Raw genomic sequence first — 22,999 nt, 5'->3', positions numbered from 1 at the left:
TCACTCGTGACTTAATACTAAAAAAGTATAGGGCATATCTGTATTTATTGTTGTGAGCCTAGAGGTGAAGTGAGACAAAGTTTGTAAAATCAATTACTTTTTCAACCAATTTTCAAATTGTATCATCAATTACATAGTATGCAGTCCTAAATCAACTATAAAGTATATATTTTGATACAGCACCTTACATACATACATACATACATACATACATACATACATACATACATACATACATACATACATACATACATACATACATACATACATACATACATACAAACATACAGTAGAATATGTTACTGTTAATATAAATGTATGTATGTTTGTATGTATATACATGCATAATGCATGTATATATATGTATGTGAATATACTTATTCATATATGTATGTATATATAAATATATATATTTCTTTGTAGAGTTAATGCTTTTATGTGTTGCTGTAATATCTGCTCTGGTAAAGAAAAAAATTAATTCAGTTAAGTTACCTCCTAGTTTTAGCATGTCATCAGTGCTTCCTACTGTATTTTTTGTACTTGGGGGACCAGGCGCTGGTAAAGGAACACAGTGTTTAAATTTAGTTAAGGTAAAATAAAACATGTTAAACTTTATGATTGAAACATTATGTTAATATAATAATTTAAAGAAAATTTCATATAGAGCATAACTTTTTTTAACTTATACAAATTAATTGAAGCAAACTTAAAATTTATATACTTATTCAATATCTTCACAATTTATATTTCAATATTTGGTATAAAACTAGTTGAACTATTATTCATTTTCAAAGTTTTTTGATTCTAAAATTTTTTCCAGGAATATAAATTTATTCATTTATCAGCTGGTGATTTACTGAGGGCTGAAAGAGCAAGTGGATCAAATGATGGCAATCTCATTGAAACCTATATAAGAGAAGGTCAAATTGTACCTGTGGAAATTACAATTCGTTTACTTGAAAAGGTTTTTTACAATATTTTTTAATGATGAACTTACATAAATTTATATATTCAATATTTTGGCTTTTATCTACATAAATTTATAACATTAATGAAATTGACATTAAATCATGTTTAATATTAAATCCTTTTAAACAATATGTTTACAAACTAATATAATGTGAGTAAATAACTAAATTTTGAGATTTTGACATTAAATAACTAAATTTTGTAGTAAATAACTAAATTTTGAGTTTTAGTGTTGCCTTTTCAGTTTTACTACTGGTAGTGTATAACCTGTCTCATGTCTGGCTGCCTTGTATATTATTTCTAAAAAGGAGAGCAGAGGTTGAAAAAGATGCAAAGTTCCTACTGCCTTGGTTAAGTAAAGGCTGGAAGTTGTGTTTCAATAAATCTGGCTATAGTCTTGTAGAAAGCGTAGTAGACAAAGACTTAAGGGGTTATCAAATATTTTCTGATAACGCCTTAAGTCTTTGTCTACTAGACGTAAGACCAACTTTGCGCTGCTTATTCATCTATTCTGTTGACATAAATATGTGGATGTTTTCCTGTTGACATGAATATGTGGATAATCCTACCATCGCTTTTTTACTTACGCTCTCGGTTTTACGGTACTTATGCTTGTTCTGGAATTTTTTTTATTTACTAATGAGGCTACAGCTCTAAAACTATGTTTAATGATTTCAGTGGCTGGCTGATAGTAAGGCGTCCAGAACTCTGTGGTAGCCACAATGTTCTGAGTTATATAAAAGTGTTTTTTTTCTGGTCACATAAGGAATTATTTGTTACAATTTGATTGATTAGCAGGAATGATGCAATCAAATAGCTTCTCACATATTAGTTATGGTAGCTATTATCTTTTGATTCATAAAGACTCCAACAGTTGCATGATTGGCCTAGACTTATACTAATGTATCAATTTACCTATTTGTTGTGATATCTGGTTTGAGTCCTCTATTTTTCCTTTATGTGATTTTGCTTAACACTTTTTTACTTAGCACTTTTTTACTCAATTACTTTTTAATTTTTTTTTAAATTCTTAGTGATGAGATAAAAGAAGACTACAATGAAGTAAAATAAGGATTTTACTTCATTATAGTCTTATATATCTATTTAATATCTCATCACAAAGACTTTGATAAACAACAAACGCCCCGCCAGAAAGAAATAAAGGGAGCACCACATGCAGCTCGTCAACTTTTTGAAGTTTTGCTACCAGTTCTAATTTCTGTATCCATCCTGAAAATTCACCCTAACCATCGTACTGCGATACCAAATCCGCAAACTTTATGCTCATAGCTGAAATAGCTTGTAATAATAAATCTATATTTGTTTTTTCTCACTGACTTCGAGAATATCTTTACTCACTATATATACATTTGCAAATACCCCTGAGGGTATAATAAACATTATAAACGTTATATACAATATATTATGACGCACCCACACGTTCCTTCCAACGTATCACAAAAATAGTTTATATATAATGCAATTATTTACACTAATTGCAGTTTACATATAATGAAATTATTTACACTAATACAATGTTGTTTCTGATCAAGTTGATTAATTAATTTCATTTTATTCTTTAGCCACTATTGCTGTTATCGGTGTTTTTAATGTTTATCATACTGCATGACTTGGTTCTAGTAACATAAACTCTGCTGGCTCTGAATCTCATAAATTTTTGTTTTTCGCAGTTTCTTACTAATCGCTTACCTTCACTCATTAATTTATGTCTTATCTTTGATATTAGGTGTCTACATCAGATTTACCTCTAGATTATCTCACCTCTTACCTTACAGCAGCTTTGTGATTTTCTTTGTCATGGTTCTTGGAATAATGTATTTTGTCTCTCTGCTGAAAATTGTACCTCTTTTATAATCTCCTGGATTCATGCAGAAATGGAATTTTTTATTTCTTCTTATCAGTTTTAATTCAAGCCTCATTCTACTTTAAATTGATGCAAGGACATTAATGCAAGGTATTTTTATTCATTGTCTGATGCTCCGTTATTCTTAGATTCTTTAACGTCTCACTTGGTATACATGGGTCTGATTTTCTAAAGATAAGACAAAATTTTTTGCATACAACTTTTTCTTTAATTTACTGTTCTTATCTGATAACCACAGTTCCGGTGATCTCAAAAAATAGGCTTATCTAATATTAGACACCCTATCTTTTACCATTGATACTAAAGTTATTTCCTTCTAACATTCCTGTTGCAGCCTTACAAAAGTGTTCTCTAGAACTGTTTTTATAACCCCCTAAACTATTTAACAATTTAACTGAATTTTGTAAATTCAATTAAATTGTTTTTTTTAACTGAATTAACCTAAAAGTTTCCTCCTCGGTAGCGTAAATAGGACTTTACTAACATTTTTAAAGGATTTTTCCAATTTTTACTTTTTTAACAATTAATGCAACGCAATCATCGCAAAAGTAACCAATGGAGCTGCCCAGTTACATAGACTTGGGAGATATAATAATAGAATTAGATTGTAGATGATGTCATTGGGTAAGAATTAAATATGTACCAGTTAGAATTCGGGCCAGAATTAGTGACTTTTAGGTCATTCGGTTCTGGCAGCAATTACAATATTTCAGGCCGGAATGCTGGAATTTATTTTTTAACTTTTTTTTAAGACATGTTATACAGACTGTGTATATTAAATCAAAAAATCATTGACCTATAGGGCAATGAAGAACTATATGTAAACCTAGGTAAAAAATGCAAATTTCTTGACAAGCACAATGTAATTTTATTTGCAGTAATCAATAGTGTAAAGATTTCTAGAAGTTTAGGAATATTGTGGTGCAAAAAGAGTTTCTATCAAGTTTTGAGCGACAAACTTGCTCTTTTTTCAATAAAAAAAATAGTTTTATTTTGAATGTTACTTAAATTTGAAAAAATAAAAAAAGTATATGATGCCTAATACAGTAAATATTTCAATTGAAAATGGAATCAATGGAAAAATAGAAAACAAAGAAATAATTTTAAATATAAATATTATGCAGGTTAAAACTTTTAATGATTAAATTATAAGAAGCAAATAAAAACAACATATTAAATTTAAATAAAACATAAATCAAATTAATAAAATAGGTTTTACATATATTAAAAAGTATAAATATATATTATATAGACATGATGCTAAGGTGCAAGCTTTCACTTTTGATCTTGAAGGTAAAAAAACTGCTTGCAATTTACGTATGCGTTACGTATGCCTTGAGCAATTTCCATTAAGCAACTTTTCATAATTTTTTAACTTTTGAATTATTCTATATTAGCGGTAACATAAAAGAAGTAATTAACTTGATTATTTAAACCACATTTTGAATGACGATTATGTAAAAAAGTTGAAATGACAATTATGTTAGGTGTAAGCGCTATTTACAAATGAAAAAAACTCAAATAAAATTAAAAAGATTTAATCTCTTTAAAGCTAATTGTTTTCAAACAGAAAACAAATTTGTTTATAGTTAACAACAATTTTTTTTTTTAATACAAAGTTATTGATCGGAACGTAAAAACAAACTAACCATAAAAGAAATATATATAATAAAAACTTTTATTTAACATCTTAAGAGCACAAGAATACTTATGTAACTTTTGAGTTATAAATAATATATAATTGTTTTGTTTTTTATTGTTGTAATCAATTTTTTTGCTTGAAAAATGCTAATACTTTTAGCTTGAAGCAAAGATCATTACAATCTAATTTAATTCTGATAAAAAATATATAATTTATTTTCAATTTAATATATATATATATATATATATATATATATATATATATATATATATTTATATATATGTATATATGTTTATATACATAACATGTATATATATATATATATATATGTATGTATGTATGTATGTATGTATGTATGTATATATGTATATATATATATATATATATATTTATTTATATATATGTTTATATACATGACATGTATATATATATATATATATATATATATATATATATATATATATGTATGTATGTATGTATGTATATATGTATATATGTATATATATATATATATATATATATATATATATATATATATATATATATATATATATATATATATATATATGTATGTATGTAAGTATGTATATATGTATATATGTATATATGTATATATATATATATATATATATATATATATATATATATGTATGTATGTATGTATATGTATATATATATGTATGTATATATATTTGTATGTATATATGTATATATATATATATGTATATATATATATGTATGTATATATATATAAATATATATATATATATATATATATATATATATATATGTATGTATATATATACATACACATGTCGGGTCAGGTTATCCTGCTGCTGGTAACATGTAACCCAGTACAATCTGCTTCATGTCCTGCTGCCTTGTACGATACGCCTTTTTAGGCAAAGGCTAGGAGATACCAACTCCGACTTAAAACACCCCCTGCCTTGGCGTTCATGGTTGAGTAAAGGCTAGAGATGGTGTCTTGATAAAAATACTCATCTTGGGCAGGTGTAAAATGCATCCGGCTACTGTCTTGTAGAAGGTCTTCTAGGCAAAGTCTTAAGGGGTAAACAGATTCTATCTGTTGACCAGCCTCGCACCCCTTCTTCATCTATTAGGCTGGTGCAGATGTACTTTTAATACATTGTTTCCAGTTTAGGATGTTGAATGCTGGATCATCTTGACTCAATGCATGGGTTTTGCTTGTGTCTCTGTTTTTATGACTAGGCGACTCATTTTATTATCTCCTAATGAGGGTACAGGTCTGAAACTCAGTTTTATGGTTCTGAGGCTGGCTGGGAGTCAGGTTTCCCGAACTCTGTGGTGGCTCTCAGAGAGGCTGATTCCATCAACAGCTGAAAAATATCAAAGTATAAACAGTGTCATGTTGCGCATGGATGATGTTTCTGTTTGTACTTTTAGTGTGCATTGCCGAGGCCACATTTAAAGCCCTTTGTTACGGCTTAGGGTTTATTAATAGTAATAAGGCAGTTGCTTGGACTATTAAACAGTGTTCTGAGTACTATCTATGCTTTGAGTCAAGTTCTTCAATAAATTTAAAAATGAATAAAGTACCAAAAACTATAAAACACAAAAAACCATCGTCATCACCAAGTTCTCTAAACCTATCATTTACTAATATTCGTGGTCTTCGAAGTAACTTTTCTTCTGTTGAGTCTTATCTCTTGCAAAATTTACCAGACCTATTTTCTCTTTGTAAGACTAATTTGAGTTCAGCTGTCTCATCTTGCGATCTTAGTGTTGATGGTTATCTTCCTTTAATTCGTAAAGACTCCAATAGTCATGTACTTGGCCTGGGCTTTAACATTCATAAGAATTAACCCATTTGTCAGGAAACTAGGTATGAATCCCCAGACTGTGTCAGGGGTTCCTCAAGGTTCAATCCTTGGCCCTATACTCTTTTTAGTTTACTTTAGCAATCTTCCAGATATTCTCACATCTAAGGTGGCATTGTTCACTTATGATACTACCATTTATTCTTGTCATGATAAGAAGCCACTCTCTCTGATTGCTTGGAGGTGGCATTTAAGCTTGAAAAGGATCTCACTCCTCCTACAGCATGGGGCTCACAGTGGCTGTTGAACTTTAATTCAGATAAAACTCAATTTTTTTTCAGCCAATCTTTATCGCAATAATTTAGATCTTCCTATATTTATGAACTGTTATCAACTCGATGAGTCACTACCCTTCATCTTCTAGGATTAACTCTTACTTCCAATCTTTCTTGGAAACTATATATTAAATCTATTGCAAAATTAGCATCTGCTAAGGTTGCATCTCTTTATCGAGCTCAACATTTTTTTACTCTGGATTCTATTCTCTATCTCTATAAATCTCAAATCCAGCCTTGTATGGAATACTGTTGCCATATCTGGGGCGGATCTTCAAAAGATGCCCTTTCTCTTTTAGACAAGGTGCAAAAACGCATTGTAAGCATAGTTGGACCTGCTCTTGCAGCCAGCCTTCAACCATTATCACATCATTGTAATGTTGCTTCTCTTTCTCTTTTCTACAAATACTATAATGGACACTGCTCTAAAGAGCTAGTGTCTCTTACGCCATCTACTAAAATTCATTCTCATGTCACTTGTCATTTAATTAAGCCTCATCCTTTTTCTGTGACTGTTCCTAAGTGCTCTAAAAACTCTTATTCGTCTAGTTTTTCTCCTCTGACATCTTTTTTAAAATTAAAAAAAGGATGAAAAAATATGTCAGGATGTTTAATAAAAAATCCTCGAGTAACTGATATTATTAAGTTAAAGAAAATATATTGTTACAGATCATATTGTAAGTATTTTTTTTATTTATTTGCAAAAGTTTGAAAATCCTCAGAGAAACACCACCCTCCCCTTTATGTGGGAATTAGTGTTTTGTTTGCAATGTTTGTGCAATTGTTTGGAATTTAATAACTTATATTTTTGCATGGCCAAAGTGTTCAAAAGTTGTTTCTCAAGATTCTAAAACTCTTTTTGAACCACTTGTTAAAAATTTACTAGTTGATCTGAGTCTAATGTATAAGAGTAATGTTGAGATGCACTCACTTTGTAATAAATTTGTTTCTCTGTGCAGTGATCTTGTCCATCAAGCCCCATTTTTCCAAATTAAATGGTTGAGATAGGATTGTAACAAATATTTAAAAAATATATATAAGTAAACTCCTTTGACTTTGTTGGCTCATGAGGTCTTGGAGAAGTGAATACATTATTAAATCTTTTTTTTTTTCTCATTTCAATATCAAAAAACATAGATTTATTGTGTCTTTACCTGATATTAAAATCTTTTACTAATGTCACAGCTCTAACATATAAATGTCATTTTTATGGCTGTCAAATACAATTGTTACTGTTTTATAAATTTTCCTTTTTCATTCTAGATGAATGACCTTTTTTTCATTCACATTAGTTTAAGAATGAAAAAATCACCCTAGTGCTAGTGCAGTCTCATAGGTGTTTAATTAATATTTTATTTTTGTATTCATAATTTCTTTGTAATTTTAAAATTATGCTATTAGTCAGTGGCGTCAATAAGGGGGTGCGGGTTGCACCGGGTGACACCATCACAACCTAACAGAGAGGGGTGACACCATAATGAAAAAAAATATGCAAATAAGACAACTGCTCAAGCTCATGGTAATTTGTTCTTGCATTTTTTCAATTTATTTTGCCCCAACTTTTTTTCTAAAGGACTTTTTTTTCTTTTTCTTTTTTTAGAAATTTGAAACCCGTCTTTACGCCTGTTCGTGTTTTTGGGCCTGTTAGTTTTTGATTAGTGAACCTGTCTTTGGGTCTGTTAGTGAAATTCTAGAGGGGTGACACCAAAAGTTAATCGGACTGGGTGACACCAACCCCAGCGACGCCACTCCTATTAGTAATAATGTAAATAATGTAAATGTGCAATTATTAATTCTATAAATATTAGGCAATGACAGATAGCCCTACTAAACTTTTCCTTATTGATGGCTTCCCCCGAAATGAAGATAATCTGATTGGCTGGACTAATCGAATGCAAGACAGATGTATTTTGAAAGGTGTTCTATATTTTGACTGTCCTGAAGAGGTATTTATGAGTTCAATTTTTTTATAACTGTTTTTTTAATTTAATTTTTTTAAATTTGGTTTTTTAAAAAAAGAAAAATAAATAAAATAAAAGTATTATAGAAAAAAATTTTGTATAATATTTCATTTCAATTTTCATTTTCTTTATTATTTTTTTTTATTTTAATTTTATAGATTCTAATTTTCATATTTTATTTGTTAACTTTAAATAGGAAAGGAAACTTTAAATAGGAAAAGGAAACAGCAACCTAAAAAAAAACACCTAAATAACCTATAGTGTATTTAAACATTGTTATTTATGATTAAAAAGTGACATTTTTTTTACAAATGTGCATTTAAAAAAAAAATACATACAGCAATGTATTTTTATACCTTATGGTTTTTTCCCTATTGCCCTGCGGGCGACTGAAACAGTTTTTATTTTTCATTTGAATCATCCGCTATGATAAACAGTTGTCCGATGTAAAAAAAAATTTGTATTTTTTCCTGGGTGAAAATAATGAAGAAAGAAATTTAAATGTCTACTACTACTAAAATATGCCTAATAAGAAACAGCTTATTTAAAAGTGAATTAGTTTATTAAATTGATTAAAGATGTGTTGTCATTTTTGTAGTAGTCTATATCTGTATTGTAACGTTTGTTTTTGTCAATCTTAACAAAAGGTTCATTAGGGGAAGCAAAAAATGTTGAAAGCCAAAACTGCAAAGAAATGTTTTATAGAAAAATATTCTATTATTCTCTCTCAATCTTCAATCAAATTTAATTTTGATTGAAGATTGAGAGAGTGTTTAAAATATGTTTTTAATGTTTTGAACATTTTTCATTATACTAAGACTTTTTTTTAGAAAAAAAGAATTTTCATGTGCATTATTAATTGCGTTCTAATAATGATTTTTCATGTGCATCTTAGTAATGTTTTTTATTTGGTTATTTTTGTTTTACAAAGTTAAAAATTTTTTTTATTTATTCTTTATTTTACTAATGAAAAACAAAAGAGATTCAGTGTTATTAATGATTCAACTGCCCATTCACGTGATTCAAAGTGTGACTCTAAGGTTTAAAAAATGATACAACAGCATTTGGAAAAAAAAGAAAATATAATTTTAAAACTCATTTTAAATCGAGAAGCCTACTTCAAAATGCAACAACTATGTTTAAAAAAACAGTACAGTTGCACTTCGAAATATTAAATCGCGTGTCAGCTTCTTTTATAAAGTTTGGTGAAGTTATATTATGCACCGTAGTGTACTTATTGTTAAACGTAGTGCATACTACTTTAAATGCTTTTTAAAGTTTTCTTTTAAATAATCACAAGGAATAAAAATTTTATATTTTAAATATTAAATGTTATGCATTAAAAATTTTATAGATCAAAATAAAGTTTTATTAATAAACACACATGTAAGTAACAAACTACCTGGTCGTCCTGCCCGGGCACTGACAGGTATTTTTAAAAAATTCAGCCGCCCTTGGAGAAATGAGTCATCCCATGCCACTGGACAATTATGAGAGTACACCCCTAACATATTATATATAAAACTCAATTACAAGTTATCATTATAGTTTATCTATTAATATAAGTTCAAACTATCCCCTTCAAATTTTTAAACAAGTTCCTATTTTAATTTACAATAGGTTGAATTAGAACTATTCTAATAAAAAAAATTTATACAGATTTCCAAGTGCTGAGACAAGTTGTGTTTATATCTTAAATAAGCCTTGGAAAGTTAGTTTAAAGTTAAACTTTCCAAAGCATAGTTTATTAAGGTATTAACAAAAAACTTCATCATTTTTGATGCCATATTTTTTGAAGATACTGTTTTTCTTGTAGGAAATTTTTGACCTGTTAATTTTAACATTTGGCAAAAAAATGACAACATTCAATTTTGGAGGACATATGAAAGCAAAACATATAAAAGTTTTCCAGAAGAAAGAAGATCTAAAATGTTTCAAAAAAATTAACACAGAAAATAAAAGCTATATTATTGCATCTACTTTATCCAGTAAAGATAATGATCATAATAAAGAATCCATTAGCAATAGTGTTGCAGTTACTCTAAATCAAAAGCATCAATCTTAGCTTGAGGAAACTATTAATAAGCATAGAAAATGGACTTCAATTGAACAAAGAGCTCAAAAAATAATTATGCTTATCGGAGCAATGATATGTGTAGACATTCAGCCATATTCTTTAGTTACAGATAAAGGATTTAACAAACTAATTATCAATTTTGAACCAAAGTATACCATGCCTTCTAGAAAACATATGATTGAAACAGTTGTTCCTTTAATTTATGAAAAAATGAAAGTCCAAATTATCAATGATGTAGCAAAAGCAGTTTTTTTAGTTTCACCTCTGACGAATGGACTACACATCACAGTGATCTAAGCTTTTATTCATTAACAGCACACTGGATAAACTCAGAGTTTAATTCTATGACAGCTGTGCTACAACTTAAAAAAATAACAGGCTCTCATACAGGTGTAAAGATATCAAAGTTTCTAAAAGACTCTTTAAATGAATGGAAAGTACCAACTTATAACCACAAATAAGTAGCCTCCTCATCTGTAATAGCCTTCTCGACCTTGAGGAGGCTAATTAACAAAAAAAAAAATTAACAAAGTGTACTTTGTCCTCTCTGACAATTCTGCTAATATGAAATTAGCCTTAAAAAAAGCTGGTTTAGAAAAAAATTCCGTAAGTTGTATAATCCACCCTCCTCAGCTTTGTATAACCGATAAGCTTTTCAAACAGCAAACAATTGTAAATGATCTTATAGCTAAGTCTAGAAAAATTGTCACATACTTTTATCATTCATCGTCTTCCATGGACATGCTACATGAAATTCAACAACAGCTAAAGTTACCCCAATATTCACTTATACAAGATGTCGTAATAAGATGGAACTCAACATTTTTCATGCTAGAAAGGCTAGTTGAACAAAAAACCTCACTAACATTTTTTATTAGAAATCAAAAGTGTAATGCCTCTAATCTTACAGAAGACCATCAGTTATTAGCTGAGGCGCTTATCTTAGTTTTAAGCATTTTGAGGTGGCTACACTAGAGATGAGTGAAAATAGGGCATCAGTGTCTCAAATTATTCCATTTATAGTTTCAATGGAAACGTACCTAGCCTATGCTTAAGAAAATGCTGGTGAAATAAAAACTATAAAAGAAGAGTTTAAAAAAGATTTTATCTCAAGTTTTTCCAGCTATAAATATAAAAACTTGAACATTTCCACAGTTTCAGATCCAAGATTCAAACTTGGTTATGTCATATCAGATGAAGAGAAAGACACTATAAAATCAAATATTCATGAGCAATACATGAATCTAAATAAAACTGATATTACAAATTGCCTTTTGACTACTGACAACTTAACTTAATCAGATAATAAAACAAATACTTTATCTGAATCAACCCAAGAACCTAGCTCTTCACTAAAAAAATTTAAAATGGCAGAAAACATATACAATTTTTATCAAGTTTCAAAATCAACGAAAGTAAAAAACTGTAAAAAACTTTCGGCAGAGGTACTAAGTTATTTAGAGAAAAAGGAAAAAATGTAAATTAAAACGATTTTTTTAAACAAGAACTTTGATAACTCTTTGTTAACTAATTAACTTATAATAAGTTATTATAGATAAAGCTAAATTCTAAATTATTATCAACTATTATATAAATTAAAGTTACAGAAATAAAATAATATTACTAATATTCATTATTATTTAACAACTTTTAATAATAAAAATTAGTACTTTACATTATAGCTTAGTTTTTTATATTTTTTATTTGCTTACTTTTCTTTTAGAACTGATGAAATAAACTTATACTTATCACTGCCTAACCTGTATCAAAAAGAATGTCCATATAAATGGTGGGAAAATTACAAAAATACATGTAAAGAAACACTCTAGTAGCAATAATATTTTAGACCTCTCATACCTTGCCATACCTTGACCTCTTATACTTTGCCCTCTTCTGTTTTCAGCAAAAGATTGTTTAGTACTGGGGGAAATATTTATGAATCGACACGGTCCCAACTAATTGCAGAACATGGAGAGCATGTAGTTTTTGTGCATGCGAATTGGAAATTTTTTGAAGAAACGAAAACAAAAAAATAGATTCACAGTTTTATATAACATATTTTATTACTTTTCATAACACTATAAAAATTTATATTTCTAACATAACACAATTTGTTCTATTATGTTTAAAATATGTTATACTTTATGTTTATATTTTTTAAATGTGCATTTCTTGATATTAAACTTCTTTGTAGAGTTTCGGATCCATAAGTTATATAATTAATGTACTAAATTATAAGAAAACACTAAAAAAGTAGGGAGCCTTGTTAAAAGCAGTTCAGAAATTTTTAGTTGAGTAGTTACATAAAATAACTTATTATTAATAAGTTAGGCTTTTACATTGCATTTATGTTTATGGCATAATTCTATAGAAACACAGAAATAAAAATAAAATTTAAAAAGTTTTCAAAACAATCGGCATCGGCTGATGGTTATCATGACCAATGTCAATGCATCAGATTAGTGGTCGATGCATCGGTGCACTCCTAATATATATATATATATATATATATATATATATATATATATATATATATATATATATATATATATATATATATATATATATGTATATGTTAATTTAGTTGTGAGTTAAGGTGATAAGATCTCATAAACCTTAGATTGTAACATTTCAAGTGGTAGCATAACAATAAAATTACTTAATTCATATATCTGGTGATTGTCAAGCATTTATTTGTAAAAAATTGCTACAACCTTTTCATATTAAATAAAAAATTAAAGGTTAAAAATAAATAAAAAGGTTATTCAAAATAATGGCCAAAATAAATATTTTTAAACTTGATTGTGTTTAATATAGTTAATGTTTTCCAGCGTGAATATAATTCTTACGTCACTTATGTATAATAAATATCATTATGTAAAATAAATACCCAAAATATTTAACATAAAAACCATCTAACTGTTTCTCTATACATTTCAGAAATATTTGTGATCTTCTAACTAACCTTCCGCCAGTTAAATCTTATCTTTTGCACAATTCACCAGACTTGGTTGCTCTTTGTGAGAATAATTTAAATTTGGATGTTCCTTCTTCAGTATTGATCTCAGTATTGATGGATAAGGTTATTTGATTCACAAAAACTCCAATAGCCATATGCTTGGCATAGGGGTATACTTATGCATCAGTTCACCTATTTGTTAAGAAACTCAACTTGTTTCTACTCGCAGCAGCCTTGTTAATCAAGATTTATATTTCGGAGTTACAGAGTTAAGAGAGGGTTGTAATCACAATTAAAGTGGCCTCCTTGACTGTAGTAGTCTTCTTCGCCTTGAATAGGTAAATTAACATTAAAAAAAAATCTCTATTGTTCCCAGTTCAATAAATCTCATATCTTATCTCAGAAGTTGGCTCTAGAGACTTTTTGAAAGTCTTTAACAGCGTCATTAACAAAGGTAGGTCTAACATTCCATCTCTAATTTATGGGACTGACCTTTTACCTTTCTCAACGATAAGGCTGAACTATTTGCAAAGAACTTTTTTCTTAATTCAACTCTTCAATATTATGACCATACTGTTCTTTCCATTTTAGTTAAGCTGGTTAACCCATTGTTAGGCATTCAAATCACTCCAGCTTCTGTTGTCATATCTCAATTAAATTCTTCTACAACTTGTAGTCCAGATAACATTCCTATCATAGTCTTGCAAAAGTGTTCTCCAGAACTCTCTTTAATTCTCTCTATTTAATAAATGCTTGACTGAATCATATTTACTTTCCTGCTGGAAAATGGCATCTGTGCTTCCATTTTTTAACAACTCTGGAGAACATTCTGACCCCTCTAACTATTGTCTAATCAGTCTTCTATCTTTTATAAGCAAGATCTTTGCGTCTTCCCATCTTGAGTCAAATAACTTACTGTCAGACAATCGCTTAGAACAGGCAACTGATCTTGAATCTGATCTCACTTCTGTTACAGTTGGGGCTTGCAGTGGCTTGTGAATTTTAACTTCAACAAAACTCAGTTATTTGCTGCAAACAACTATTGCAATACTGTTGAAATTCCTATATTAATAAATGGCAACCCTCTGAGTCCTTTTATTTACGTCTTCTTGGATTATTATTCACTTCTGACCTCTCATGGAAACCATATATACAATCAATTGCAAAATTAGTATCTGGTAAGGCTTCTCTTATGGTGCTTTTGTATGAAATACTGTTGACATGTTTGGTTCTTCTAGTTTTTTTCTAGCAGGTTCTTCTAATGATGCTCATTCTCTTCTAGACAAGATCGAAAAAATGCATTATGAATGTAGTTGGACTTGCTCTATCTGCCAAGCTTGTGCTTCTCTCCCATTGTCATAAAGTTGCATCTCTTTATTTTTTCTTCAAATACTATCATGGTCCTTGCTCAAAGGAGTGATTATCTTAAGTTCCATGAACAAAACTCATTCTGACTCATTCAGCAAAGTTACATCTTTTAACTGTATCTGTCCCTGCTTGCTTTTATTAATTACATTTTATATTTATCTGTTATTTTAAAAAATCTTATGTAGCTAGTTTTTTTCCCTGCACTTTATCCCTTTTGGCACTCACTCCCATCTTCATATTTTCCTGATTTATATAACCTACAAGTTTTCAAATCGTCTGTCTACCCTTTCCTTGCTTTTTAACTCTATTTTTTGTTTTATTGTTGGGAGTGAATCAGAATGAAAAAAAAAAAAAAAAGAAATTAATTAAAACAGTTAAGACAATTGACAAAACAAAGAGTCTGACTTTGTTTATTATTGAAAGTTTTTTTTTTAAGTTTTTTCATTTTTGAAAAAATATTTCATTTAAAAATAATGTAGAAGAACATTTTAGTGTTGTTGAAAATAATATTGACAGTAACTTTAAAAATAATAATGATGTTCTCTTTTTTTTTTTTTTACCTTATCTTAAAAAGTTATTTAATTTATAAAAAATTCTTAAATGTTATTATTATTATAATTGTTATTAATAATATAATTTTTTATTATCAACCCTCGGAATTAAGAAAAATTAGGTCGGCAATAATATTCCAACTTTAATCTGTGTAAGGTATCATGTCGGCAGAAAAAATGTGAAACATAGGGTTGACCATAAAACATTGAAACAAGGTCAGCAAATATTTGCCAACCTTAAACACTTCTAGGTGAGCAGTTAGGTTGGCATTACCAAATTCCGACCCTAATTCCAAGGGCTGTATTATTATTATTTATTTATATGAAATTAACTTTATTTTAAAAGGTTTGTGTCCAGAGAATAATGGAACGAGGTAAAACAAGTGGCAGAACTGATGATAATGAAGAAAGTCTTAGAAAAAGGTGAAGCTTATATATTTATAAAAAAAACTATGTAATCTGATCATGATAACATTTCATATTTCTCGCAAAAGTTACTTCATTTTACTAATTTTTCTCTTTTTTATAAATTTTTCATAAAGCTCAAATAAGCCTCTGGTAAACCACCTCAAGGAAATTTTTTTTTTTTGTCAAGTTATATTTAAGTTTCCAAAAATAGTGAAGAAAATTTTTTCCAATTTTTTTTGTTATTAGAAAACATAAATTTTAAGAAATTTTAAAAAATCTGAAAATAGAGTCAAATTTAAGCTAAAAAAAGACATAAAACGACTGGATGAAGCAAGAAACTCAAAGAAAACATATCCTAAAGTAACATATCTTTTTCTCATAAAAATTTGCACAAGTAATCATATATCTAGTCACTGAACTAAAATAAAGTTCATTGTGTAAGTAGAAAGATCAATTTTTAATTTTTATATCACTTTTAGGGGGGTTTGCATGAAAATATTATGAAAAATGATCAATAATAGTGCAAATATAGCACCTAGGGCTTTGATTTTGTTTCAGTCTCTAGATCTATAAGGTTACTGCACATATTGAAAATTTCAACACCATATCTAGGAACAATCTGAAAATACCTTATTGCATTTAAAGTTAAATGATGAAAAACTAAAAACTGAGAAAACAGCAATTTTAAAATAAAAAAAAATTTTAAAAAGCAAAAATTAAAAAAAAAGAATTTTTCTAAAAATAAAATCTAAAAGATGAAAAAAAAAAATTTGAAAAAAGTTTTTAAAAAACACATTTTTACATTGAGAGGAGAAATTAAAGTGCTATGAATAAAAATAAATATAGAATAGAAATTTGAATCAGTCTATGTGGTAAACAAAAGTCAAATTAAAATTTCTTTGATTTTACATTTGTGTTTATGATTATTTTTTATGATTTATGGTTTTGTATTTTGCATAGCAAGAGTGCAGTCATTTTAAAAACTTTGTTTTTATCACAGCAAAGGTCCAGTCAATTGTTAACGTTATTTAAAGAGTGCTGCCACTCATTTCAAAAACTTCTAAAATTTCTTTCATTAATAATATTCATTTAAGTATTAATATTCATTAATAATATTCATATAAGTAAATATGCATAACAGAAAAGTTATTAAAAATATGGGTTTAAACCTTGTGTCTTTCAAACAAATTATAAATACTATACTAATTTTTTAAAACAATTGGTTATATTTAACAAAATCATTTGTTTTGGTTTTCTTTTTTACTCATCTTTTTTCTTATTATGAAACATATACTAGGGAAGATTGTGCAGTTCTGCAATACAATGGGGTTTGTTTTAAGAAAATCTACCACCACTCAGTGCTTTGTCTTCGCCATGTTAGATGCTCTTAATTAATTTTATACTCAAAATTAAGTTTAAATTTTATGTTTAGTGTTATAAAGTTTTATTACATAAAATAATTATTCTTAATTAAACTATATTATATATAATTATGTTATGTTATATAAATTTACATTATGTTATATATAGCTTTTATTATATATTATACTAAAGTACTCTACCACAAATTGATTGAAAAGTATGTTGTGCTAATTTTTTAGATTTCGAACATTTTATAATGAAACATTACCAATAATTCACTATTACGAAAACAAAGGTTTAGTAATGAACTTTAAAGCTGATTTATCACCAGATTTAGTAAGTATATATTTTAAAGTCATATTTAGCAAGTGTTGTCAGTTACATTGTTTTTTATAGGCACCCCGGGCCCGTAAAAGGGTGGGGTAATAAAAAGTACAAATATAAATCTAAATTTATTTGTAATATTTTTTAACTTTTTTAAAATTTTTTTTTGCCCTAGTTAAATATTCTAGATCTGACACCAATAAAATATATATTAAACAACGTGTGTTAATTATTAAAAAATTAATTACTTGGCATGTTGTTAACAGAATAGGATAAAAAAATATTAGGAGAAATAATTAAATAAGGCATTTATTTTTCAGTAATTTAACATTTTTAAAGAACTTCAAGTTTAAAGAGAAAATATGAAAAGCTTAAACAACATAGCATATATTACAATGTTATATTATTAATTATGTTATAAAGGCATATTATCCTGAATTTTTCATAAACCTATATATATATTATGGCTAACATCTTTTCAATCCAAAACTGCACACTGCTTTTTTTTAATTGTTTATCATGATTAGGATGATACATTTCTTTTATAATTGTTTTATTTACACCAGACCATAAGATTGATGGAGTCAAAATTTGATAGCATGATTCCCTATTATGTGAATGTAAAACTCTCTCAAAAACTTTTAGGCACTGTACTATTAGAATGATCTTAGGTGCGACACCCTGCACCAATAAGTCTCTAAAATTCTACAATATTCGCATAAAGTTAGTTGCATCTCAACCAGTTATTTATCTTTTTAATGCATTCCTAAACACTTTTATTTATCTTATTAAATAATTCACTACAAATGCAAAGATTATATTAGATTAACTATCGTCGTGAGATAGTTGCCTAATGAGAATTGCCTAACTTAATAAAACTTAACCTTAATTTAACTTTAACTTAATCTTTTAAATTTTAGCTTTGTTATATTAATGGTGTTATTATACTTTATGAACACCAGAATTCAGATACTTTGAAAGCACATCTCTTTCATCAATATGAAAGACACTAACACATACCTTCTTAATCCCTCCTCTGGAACCTGTAAACCATCCTTATAAATCAACTGATACTTGTACTATCAACTTAACAAAATCTGATGTTTCTTTCATCATAACAATATTTTGTTCAACCAATAACTACCTGATTCCTAAACAAAATTTTGAAAACATCGTAGTTTTGATTTCCAGATTTTCTAAATCTATCTAAAAAAATTTTTCCTAAATTATCTAAAAAATGGTAGTTCATTTTTTCTACACAAGATTTATAACTTTTTTTTTTTTGCATGGATGAAATTTTTCCTTGCCTAAGAAATTTTTTTCTAAAGCAAGGGAAATAAAATATTTTTTAAACAACTCTATTTAAAATGTATCAACAAAAGCAAAACAATTAATGCACATTGAAAATATTTCTTCTAAAGTAGAAATATTTCGGGGTCAGGAGTTGAACTTGCTCTTGTTTTGTATTTTGACCAACCATTCTAAAGTGCATAATAAACAAAACCTTTATAAATATAAATTTTATAAGTTAGCGTATAAAGGATAACCTTGTCCTATTTTTGATAAAGTGTATAACTTTTCGACCAAAAGGATTATTTATCCAACACTTTTTTTGAAGTTGAGCATAACTGGTGTTATTTAATTAGTAAAAAGATGTATTTACTACATCCAAGATTTTATGGAGATAATGCATTGGTCAAAGTTACTCAGTAATGGGGTAACTTTGTCAGAGTAAAGTGTGTTTTAACATAGGACATAAATAAATTGTTATTTAATACAATTTAAATTAAATTATTTGATAAGAAGAGCTTAAAATAATTTAATGGACTTACGATAGGACATTGAGAAGAAATATAACATCTTTTTAGCAGTATTAATACAACTTATTTGTTAAAGAGTATATTTTTTTATAAACGGATTTAATTTATCCTGGTATAAAAATAAACCAATACATATATTTCATGTTTGAGCAAGAAAATTAAAAGTGTTCTAAAATTATAAATATAATTTAAAATAGAGGTTCAAAAATTTATTTGCATAAACTTAGTTTTTAAAAAGAAAAATAAACAGCAGAAATTAATTTCTGTTTCACTGTCATAATCACAATTAGATTTTCCTTGTTCAATTTTAAGTCCTTTTTTGCTTACATAATTGCGTTTTATCTAATATTCTTTTACCACCTCCATTTTTCATCTGATTTAATATGTTTAAAAAGCTTTGGTCTTTACAAAATGCTATAGAAGAACTCAGAATGTTTTCACTTGGTAACTTGTTATACCCAGCATTAGGATTAAATGTCACTAAACCTCAAGCTTTAAGTCCATTTAATAAAATTTCTCTGTCTTTCATTAATAGATGTCATCAATAAAATCAGCAATTTAGAGAAATTGCTTTTTTAATGGTGCAAAGAACGCCAGATCAAGCGGCTATAGCAAATGTGTTAAATTAGGAATTTGAATCTGATGTTATGTTTTTCACAAACATCAATAACTCTATGGCTCAAATGACAGGAGAAAATAAGCCCAAAAAAAGCAATCCTCAAAACTAACCTCATCAAACCAACCTGATTTGGTTCTATTAAGCAAGATTTTTTCGGCTATGGCCCATGTTCATCATGCAAATTGATTTAATCATAGTTCCATGTGTGACCAGGTGGAATTCATGCTTATGTTTAATTTTTTTTAAATAAATTTTTGTTGTTTATTTTTTATAACTGCATTTTTTTGATGAAAAACTTCATAAAACTTGAGACCCAATCATCAATTAATCATCAATCAACTAATTATCAATCAATAAATCATTCATCAACCAATCATCACTAAACCAATCACCACCAGAAAGATTTTTGATTTTTATTAAACAGTAACTAATATTTTGGCATCAAGTTTATCTAATCAAAATCTCTAATACACAACCATAATTTTAGTTAAAAATAAATGCTCCTCATCATGAATGAATATGATTGTTGCACCAAAGCACTTTTAATTCTTTGAATTCATTTCATTATGGATACTACTTAATATGGATAGTACTAGGATATTAAACATTTTGAGGCTTGTCAAGTAAACATACTTTCATGATTTGCATCCGTACACTCTTTCAAAAAAATGGTTTTAGAATGAGTGTTGTAGGTATGATCTTAATATTATGTTTGTTATATTTACAAGGCATTAAACCTAAAACAAAAGTAAATATAAGTAACAAAAAAAATATGCAATTTTTATTTGTGAAAATAAATGTGTAGTTTGTTTAACATGTTGACAATCACCTTATTTGTCATATTACTTATCACATATTTACTAAATTCAAATATTTAACTTACTTTAACACATATTTATTTTCAACTTACTTTAACACATATTTAACTTTAATTTACATTCAATAAAATAGTTTAAAAGTATTTCCAAAATAAAACACAAAAAATAAATTCAGTTTAAAAATAAATAATTTTTGAATATCATAAATTATCTCTATTTAGAAAAATCTTTCAAAAATTTTACAAATATTTATGTATTTTTTAAAAACGTGATAAAGTAACAAAAAATGTTAGTTAAAATAAAACATAAAAACCCTTGTCATAAGTTAAAATTTTTTAAAGTTTTCTCAAAAATGAATTAAGCATATTTTAATACTTTTTGACAGATTTTGTTTTTAAAATAATTCTTAGACACATAAATCTGACTTGTGCCAGTTTTTTATTTAAGAAGTTCTGAAAATATTTTAACCAAGAATTACAAAAAAGTTTTAGTATATATATTTGTTTTATTTGCACCATAAAAATGTTTTGTAAATCAATGTCATCAAAAAATGATATCAAAGTATATAAAAGATTTATTCTAGAACACACACACCCTACCCTTTTAGGAGTGTGGTTGCCTATGAAAATCAATTTTTTTGACACCATTTGATAGACAAGAGTTTCGTTATATAAATATTTAGCGAGTTATCTTCTTAGATTAGGGCAACATAACCTGGTGGTTAGTTTAGCACACTGCATAGTTTTTTATAATAACAAGGTTATGCCAACGGATACAACTAAAAATAAGGGCAATCACATCAAAATATACCTCGCCTTGTGTGTTTGTGTTAGGTTATTTATTATTAGAGTTAAAGATATTTATTATTTAATATTTTTTTTATATTAAAAATTTGCGAATAGACAAATAAATACTTATTAAAATTATTAATAAATTTAAAAAAAATTATTAAAAAAAGTATTCATGTATGTATGTATATTACAAAGAATAATTTGATGTTTTTATTAAGGTATTTGAAGATGTTAAATGTTGCATGAACAAGCTGTTGTGATTTTTTGGGTTTTTAGTAATCCAAGTTTTTAAATATTTTTAAATTTTAACATATAATTTTAAAGTTAAAATTGTAAACTTTTTTATATTTATTTATTTGCTCTAAAAACCAGGCTCGACTAAAACGCGACTAGTACTTCTAGATGCATTAGAATTAACTCATTTTTGTTTAGCTTTTTAATATATGAACGTTCATTACCTTGTTCGAATTCTGTTCAAATAAGGTTTTTTTATATTGATTTTTATTTAAAGGAAGCTTAATTTTACGTTTAAGGTGTATTTGTAACAATAAATTATTTGTTATATGGAGAAGTTAAAATAATAATTTCTGGTTTTTCATTCATAAATTAAATAAATGAGAAAATTGTGCGGTGATAGAGCACTTACCATGCCTTGTCTAAGATCTTATAAAATAAATGTTTTGTTTTTTTTGCATTAATTAAATTAAATCAATTTAATTGTCCGTAAAATAGATTAAAATGTTATTATATACTTAAAGATAGTTTAACTTTTTTTATTAATGATTATCTCGATTCTCGACGAGAAGGTCTCAGATAAAATTTATATTATAAAATTTATTCCTTAAAATTTTTTTTTTTTTAAATTTCAAAGTGTTTCTGGTTTTCAGATTATCCAGTATAAACTACATTTCCTTTTTTAATAAAGCATTTAATGGCTTCATAATAATATAACAGATAATAATATAATAATAATAGGGATAACTCTTTTACTTGTTTTTTTTATACTTACTCAAGTAAGTTAATTTTTATAAAAAAGTAAATTACATTAGTTACAATTAATAGTCTCATTAAATTACAAGTAATTTTAAACGTTTTATGTAAATTTACATATCCATATAAGTAATTAATTTTTTTGAAACGACTTTTACTTTATAATGTAAGCTTTTTTACTTTCAAAAGCAAGTTATGTAAAAGAAGATTACATCAAAAAGTAATTTACTTTTACATGTAAAAGTAAGTCACATGAAAAAGCTGTTTACTTTTATATTAAAAAGTTTTTGAAAATTACATTACGTAATATAAAAGTTCCTC

The 22,999-nt window shown here is 27.1% G+C and overlaps 1 protein-coding gene across 1 annotated transcript; it reads left to right on the top strand.

Annotated features, from left to right (window-relative positions):
- The first annotated feature begins 425 nt into the window (after window positions 1–425).
- Window positions 426–22,259, top strand: LOC100204580 (UMP-CMP kinase). Its single transcript, XM_065818606.1, has 6 exons — window positions 426–590; window positions 821–964; window positions 8,439–8,576; window positions 15,893–15,969; window positions 17,556–17,652; window positions 21,907–22,259. Exons 1-6 carry the CDS (start codon window positions 429–431, stop codon window positions 21,946–21,948), a joined length of 660 nt encoding a protein of 219 aa, XP_065674678.1. The 5' UTR covers window positions 426–428; the 3' UTR covers window positions 21,949–22,259.
- The last annotated feature ends 740 nt before the right edge of the window (window positions 22,260–22,999 follow it).

This window comes from Hydra vulgaris, chromosome 14 (assembly GCF_038396675.1).
Source record: "Hydra vulgaris chromosome 14, alternate assembly HydraT2T_AEP".
Classification (NCBI taxonomy): Eukaryota; Metazoa; Cnidaria; class Hydrozoa; order Anthoathecata; family Hydridae; genus Hydra; species Hydra vulgaris.
Note: the sequence above shows the minus strand (reverse complement) of the source record. Positions and strands in the feature narration are given on the sequence as shown.